Genomic DNA, 7,243 nt, shown 5'->3' on the forward strand with positions numbered 1-7,243 from the left:
TCAGGAAATGACTCTCTCTGTTGTTGCACGGTTAACCACAGAATCCACCGATTCACCACCGTGTCCCTTAGATGCTTCCTGTGTTGACGAGCTTAATCGCCAGTCGCAGAAGTAGTCCAGGGGGAACGCCGCCAGGCCCCGTGCCAGCCGCGAGGCCGGACGGCCTGCGCATAAAATGACCCCGATCAACGCGCTGTTGAGGAGACAGAGCCAGGGAACGTTCAGGCCCAGGTAGTCGGGGAGTCCCACTGGGAGCAGGAGAAACGCAGCGGGTAAAAACAGCGCCCACGTGTTCATAAATGCCATCGCGGCTTGCCAGATAATTTCTCGCCTGGATAGGGTTTTTTGGATCACTCGAGCAGGACAGTTTGATAACAACGGACGGCCGGAGCCGCCGAGTATAAAACGCTCCGCGCGGAGGTACAGCACAGCGCATCCCACGGTCAGGGAGAGAACCACGGTGACTTGAAGCACGCGAGAGGTGTGGAAGACCCAGCACTGCTGCAGCAGGTACGGAGATTCGTCTTCCAACACGGGGTGGAAGTCGACCAGTCGGAAAGTGCAATAAAAGGCTGCGACCCACAGGAAACTCGTCGTGCCGGCGAGCGCCGCCTTCCTGGCCCCCCGCCTTGCGGGCGGCGTTCCACCGGACAGCGTCAAGCAGTGGTCCAGGGCGGAGGTGAGCCCGACGGGCCACTGCAGCGAGCTGTAGATTTGTCCCATTATCTGAACCAGCAGGCACACGTGGTGCCGGGTGAGCCGGAGACCCAGGAGGCGGCCATCGCCCTGGACGTGGAGGGCGGTCGCGGCCAGGGCGAGGACGGTGTCGACGAGGGCCAGGGAAGCGCCGAAGACCCCCAGGAAGCTCCTGCAGGCGAGCCTCCCCTGGGGAAGCACGAGCGCCCAGTCCAGCACACACTTCCCGCAGAGGCCGAGGAGGATCGACGGGATGGAGACTTTCATGGTCGGGGCTTCCGAATGTTTGTTGTGATCTCTCGAGCTCTCTGAGGCGTGACGGTGAAGGCCTCACCTGCGGGAGCGGAGCAAAGGGCGGGGGTTGGATATTTGCTCTGGTGCGACTTCCTGATACGGCCAACCGGCTTGAAAGGGCACAAGCAAGAAGAAATAAATCCGACATAGGAAAGCAACTTGGTTATGTCGTTATTTTCAGAGGATCTTTAAGAAATGCACAAACACACTGTAACGACACTTCCTCTCCGGCTGACCACCAGTTTGAGAAAGATCTGTTTGAATTATTGACAAATCAGTTGGATTTTGTAGCTTTATTGGAACTTAGTGGAAATGACATTTATTACCCACTTGTTTAACAGTTATTCCACCCTTTTTTATCGTCATGATGTATGTTCTTCATCCTCGTGAACATGGTATTGACTGGTGGAGTTCTGCTTCCACTCTGTTGAGATTCGTTACTAAACAGCCAGGTGGATGTAGCACCTGCTCTGATGCCTGCTTCTCTGTCATAGTTAGCAATTATATCGACAGAGAGGAGGGACAGAATGGTGCCCTCTGCTTATATTCAACATAAAAATCCATTTCCCATTAATGGCCCCGTGTAATGTTGGAATTTCTAAACGCATGCATGTTAAGATGACACATTATAACCACATGCAAAAAGGGAACATACCTTTTGTTTCCACCGTTTTTTTGAGAACTGGCTTCTTCCTATTCGTCTGCAGAGCACATTTCTGTCTTTTATTGTTAGGCGTGGTTTGAGATTAAGGACTGAACAAACTAGAGCAGTGCACCACCCGCAAAGCAGGCTGCTGAGTGCATGGGGAAACCAATGAAACTGGTGTGGGTGTGTCCAGTAATATATATATATATATATATATATATATATATATATATATATATATATATATATATATATATATACACACACACACACACACACACACACAATATAAAGTATACCCACCAGAAAGCTTAGAAAAACACTCAAATTTTCAGTTTTCAAATTTTTCAAATTGAATTATGGTGCAACTGATATGAATACTTCTATTGCTTCATCGAAACGACACATACCTTTTGTTCTTTGTCCTCCCCTTGCTTTGCACAGTCCCCCAGCATGTGTGTGTGTGTGTGTGTGTGTGTGTGTGTGTGTGTGTGTGTGTTTGTATAGTATACAGTATATGCAGTGTTGTAAAGTAACAAAGTACAAATACTTCATTACTGTACTTATTATATTAATACAATTACTGCATTTTACTTGAGTTATTATATTTCTGTCGTCTTTTACTTCGCTACATTTAGCCCCAAAAAAGTTGCATTCTACGCCAACACATTTCCCTTGAGCAACTTCGTTAATGATGTTGGTTATGAGCTTAATGTTCCATGTTAATTTTAGTTTTTGTGGCATTGCTACTGAACTGGCGCAGGCGTGTGCCAGGGAGCCACAGCGACGGAAGCGTGTTGGAGAGCCACGCCCACGCACCTGCACCCGCGCCCGCACCCGCACCTGCACCTGCACCTGCACCTGCTACGACTGATGGAGGCCGCCGCCATGTTTACAATTAATGTTTTCTTATGTCAGAGTTAAAGATGCGTCTTACCGAATGAACTGCCTCTTTTTACTGAAAAATACAGAATTTTTTGCAACCAGAATAAAATCTTTTTTATACACAGGTACTCCTCACTTAACAACCTACCTGTTTAACGACCGTTCGGACTTACGACCAGCTCTCTGTATTGTACGCTGCGTACGACCGAGTTCCGCTCCTAGAACCAGGTCGTTAAGTGAATTGGTGGACAAGCGAGGACCCGTGTTATTTCACGGTGAGGGGGCGTGGCCATTGTGAACAGTGTAGTGTAGTGTAGTGAATACTGACAGACTGGGAATGAGACGGTGATGAGATGAGATGTATACAGTGTATATAGTATATATAGTATATAAATTGTATATAGTGTATATATTATATGTAGTATATATAGTGTATATAGTATATACAGTGGGGCAAAAAAGTATTTAGTCAGCCACCAATTGTGCAAGTTCTCCCACTTAAAAAGATGAGAGAGGCCTGTAATTTTCATCATAGGTACACTTCGACTATGAGAGACAGAATGGGGGGAAATAATCCAGGAAATCATATTGTAGGATTTTTAATGAATTAATTGGTAAATTCCTCGGTAAAATAAGTATTTGGTCACCTACAAACAAGCAAGATTTCTGGCTTTCACAGACCTGTAACTTTTTCTTCAAGAGGCTCCTCTGTCCTCCACTCGTTACCTGTATTAATGGCACCTGTTTGAACTCGTTATCAGTATAAAAGACACCTGTCCACAACCTCAAACAGTCACACTCCAAACTCCACTATGGCCAAGACCAAAGAGCTGTCAAAGGACACCAGAAACAAAATTGTAAACCTGCACCAGGCTGGGAAGACTGAATCGGCAATAGGTAAGCAGCTTGTTGTGAAGAAATCAACTGTGGGAGCAATTATTAGAAAATGGAAGACATACAAGACCACTAATAATCTCCCTCGATCTGGGGCTCCATGCAAGATCTCACCCCGTGGGGTCAAAATGATCACAAGAACGGTGAGCAAACATCCCAGAACCACACGGGGGGACCTAGTGAATGACCTGCAGAGAGCTGGGATCAAAGTAACAAAGGCTACCATCAGTAACACACTACGCCGCCAGGGACTCAAATCCTGCAGTGCCAGACATGTCCCCCTGCTTAAGCCAGTACATGTCCAGTCCCGTCAGGTCGTTAAGTTAATGAGATGTATACAGTGTATATAGTATATATAGTATATAAAGTGTATATAGTGTATATGGAGACAAGCTAGAGTGCCAAGACTTTTGTGTAAGTGTATTTACTGCTTTGTATCTGTTATCTAGTATTGGACTGTTATAACTTAGGACTGCTGGTTTCACTCTGAACCCATCACTGTTAATTGCTTAGCCATCAACAAAGGGTGTGACTTCTAGACACTCTCCCAAATCGGTAAGTCCTTGTCTTGGTGTGGGCGTGCTTTCAGCCTGGGTGCAATCAGTCCGAGCACGAGAACAGCCGTCCTCAATCAGCGGTCATGCTACTAACGTTACTGATGCGTCAGCAAAAGCGTCAGCCCCGTGTGCAGCCGTTCTCGTGTGAAGACGGTATTGTGTAAAGTCTTGCAAGTCTACCGAAGCAAGGACACCGAACAAGGCAAACCTGTCTTGTTTTTGTCACCTCATAAACAATGTGCAACTACCACATTTGTGTAATTTCAAGGTCACACAGAAAGCCTGCGTTATAACAAACGCCGATGCAGTCGGGGTCGCCTCCGGTCTCTGCAGCAAACGTCATCTGCGAAGATCTCCCTCTCTGTTGGCTTGTGGAACTGTCGATCTGCAGTTAACAAGGCCGACTTCATTTCTGGTTAAGCTAACCACCTCTCCTTGGAGCTCCTTGCTCTCGGTGAGACGTGGATTAGACCTGGAAATAGTGCAACCCCGGCTGCGCTTTCCACAAACTACTCATTCTCCCACACCTCCCGACCATCTGGCCGTGGTGGTGGGACTGGCCTGCTAATTTCCAACACATGGAAATTTAATCCGCTGCTGCCTTTAAACAACTTTGTCTCCTTCGAATGTCATGCCATCGTGGTGACTGCTCCGGTGAAAGCCTATGTGGTCGTCATCTACCGTCCACCAGGACAACTAGGTGACTTCCTACATGAGCTTGACACCCTGCTGTCATCTATTCCTGAGCATGAGTGTCCCATGCTCGTCCTCGGTGCCGTGAACATCCACTGGGACAGTGCGAGCTCGGTTGACTTCCTGTCTTTGGTTCGCTCATTCCACCTAAGACAGGTCCCGACTCCACCGACTCACGAGGCTGGCAAAGAGCTTGATCTCATTCTTGCTCGGAGCTGCACCACAGACAACCTAATGGTCACCCCTCTCCATCTCTCAGACCACTTCTTCATCCGCTTCAATGTTCAGCTTACAGAACAAGCCTCTACCTCCCCGCCCATGGTTTCCATCCGCCGCAATCTCCGCAACATGTCCCCCCACCCACTTCTCCTCTGTGCTCTCCTCTTCTCTTCCGCCTCACGGCACTTTCTCCTCTCTTACAGGTTAATGATGCCACAGATTCTCTCTGCTCTACCTTGAGCTCATGTCTGGAGAGCCTGTGTCCACTATCCAGCAGACCTGCTCGATCAACCCAGTCGCACCCGTGGCTGAGTGACGCCCTCCGGACATCGCGCCCTGACCTCAGAGCAGCCGAGAGGAAATGGCACAAATCCGAAGCGACTGAAGATCTTGCAAGCTACCGGACACTGCTGTCCTCCTTCTCTTCCAGCATCACTGCTGCTAAGAAGGCTTTCTTCAACGACAGGATCAACGGTGCCGCGGACACACGCAAGTTATTCTCCACCTTTAAGTCTCTGCTCTACCCTCCACCACCTCCTCCAGCTACCGACCTCACCGCTGATAGCTTTGCCTCCTTGTTTACTGACAAAGTGGCAGCCATCAGCAGCCAATTCTCCAAACAACTAACTCACAACCTGTCTACTCCGGCTCAAGGCTCATTGTTCCCTGGCTTTACCCCTCTCACTGAGGGTGAGGTATCTTAAATACTAACTTGTAGTCGTCCTACTACCTGTCCGCTAGATCCGATCCCATCTAACCTCCTTCAAGCCATATCACCAACCGCCACCCCGGCAATCACACATTTGGTTTATTCTTCCCTCACTTCTGGCACAATCCCCTCTGCTTTCAAAGTGGCTAGGGTAGCACCACTGCTCAAAAGACCTTCACTCGATCCCACTCGAGTGGAAGACTATCGGCCGGTCTCACTCCTCCCATTCCTTTCCAGAACCATTGAGAGGGCGGTCTCGAGACAGGTTACAGAATTCCTGTCAAGAAACAACCTTCTTGATCCACTTCAATCTGGCTTCAAAGGCGGACACTCCACTGAAACAGCCCTGTTGTCTGTGACTTAAAAACTGCTAGAGCTGCTGCCCAATCCTCGGTTCTCATTCTGCTAGACTTATGAGCTGCTTTTGACGCTGTCAACCACAGCATACTCCTGTCCATACTCTCAAGTATGGGCATCTCCTGCAGTGCACTTTCCTGGCAAGGCCAGTTGTCTGTGCCTCACCACCTCACCACAGGGTGCCCCACGACTCTGTGCTGGGACCTCTCCTCTTTGGCATATACACCACCTCGCTGGGCCCGATCATCCGTTCGCATGGCTTTTCAAATCACTGCTATGCGGATGATACTCAACTCTATCTGTCTTTCCTGCCTGATGACCCCACTGTCTCGACGCGGATCTCGGATTGCCTCGCCGACATATCCACGTGGATGAAGGATTACCGTCTTCAACTAAACCTGGCAAAAACGGTCTTCCCGGCCAAACAAGGTTCACAACATCACAACATTGATATCAAAATTGACTCTTTATCTCCTGCTCCTACCAAGGCTGCAAGGAATCTTGGTGTCATTATCGATGACCAACTGACATTCTCGGACCATGTCGCCGCCGTCTCTCGGTCGTGCCGCTTCGCACTACTCAACATCCGAAAAGTCAGGCCGTACCTGACCCAATATGCCACTCAACTGCTGGTACAAAAATTGGTGATGTCCCGTCTCGACTACTGCAACGCCCTCTTAACAGACTTGCCGGCCTGTGCGGTGAAGCCACTGCAGATGATACAGAATGCGGCGGCGCGACTGGTGCTCAACCAGTCCAAGAGGGCACACGTCACTCCGCTGCTCATCGAGCTCCACTGGTTACCTGCAGCCGCCCGCATCAAGTTCAAGTCTCTGATGCTGGCCAACAGAGTGATTGCTGGGAATGCTCCCGCCTACTTAAATGCTCTTGTAAGAGCACACGTTACCCCCCGGATGCTGCGCTCGTCAAATGAGCGTCGCCTGGCTCTGCCGGCCATACAGCCACGGCAATCCAGGCTGTTCTCATTTGTAGTTCCACGTTGGTGGAACGAGCTGCCAAAAACCACCAGAGCTGGGGCCTCCCTCTCTGTCTTTAAGAAGCACCTGAAGACCCAGCTCTTCAGTGAGCACCTCCTCTCCTAACTTACAATTACTTAGCACTACTTAGCAGTATTTATTTATTGTTACACTAATGTTTCTGTTGCAATGTAGCTTGAATGTTATTCTCCCTTGTAAGTCGCTTTGGATAAAAGCGTCTGCTAAATGACTAAATGTAAATGTTAATGTATACAGTATAACTAGTGTTTATTGTGTATATAGTATAAATAAGGTA

At 48.8% G+C, this 7,243-nt stretch overlaps 1 protein-coding gene across 1 annotated transcript; it reads right to left on the bottom strand.

The window, feature by feature from the left end:
- gpr160 (G protein-coupled receptor 160) lies at positions 1–963 on the bottom strand (the record flags this gene model as incomplete). The annotated part of the gene is made up of 1 exon (XM_080010402.1): positions 1–963. One exon carries the CDS (start codon positions 961–963, stop codon positions 1–3), a length of 963 nt encoding a protein of 320 aa, XP_079866528.1.
- Positions 964–7,243: the final 6,280 nt, after the last annotated feature.

This window comes from Zeus faber (assembly GCF_960531495.2).
Source record: "Zeus faber genome assembly, chromosome: 12".
In the NCBI taxonomy this organism is placed as follows: Eukaryota; Metazoa; Chordata; class Actinopteri; order Zeiformes; family Zeidae; genus Zeus; species Zeus faber.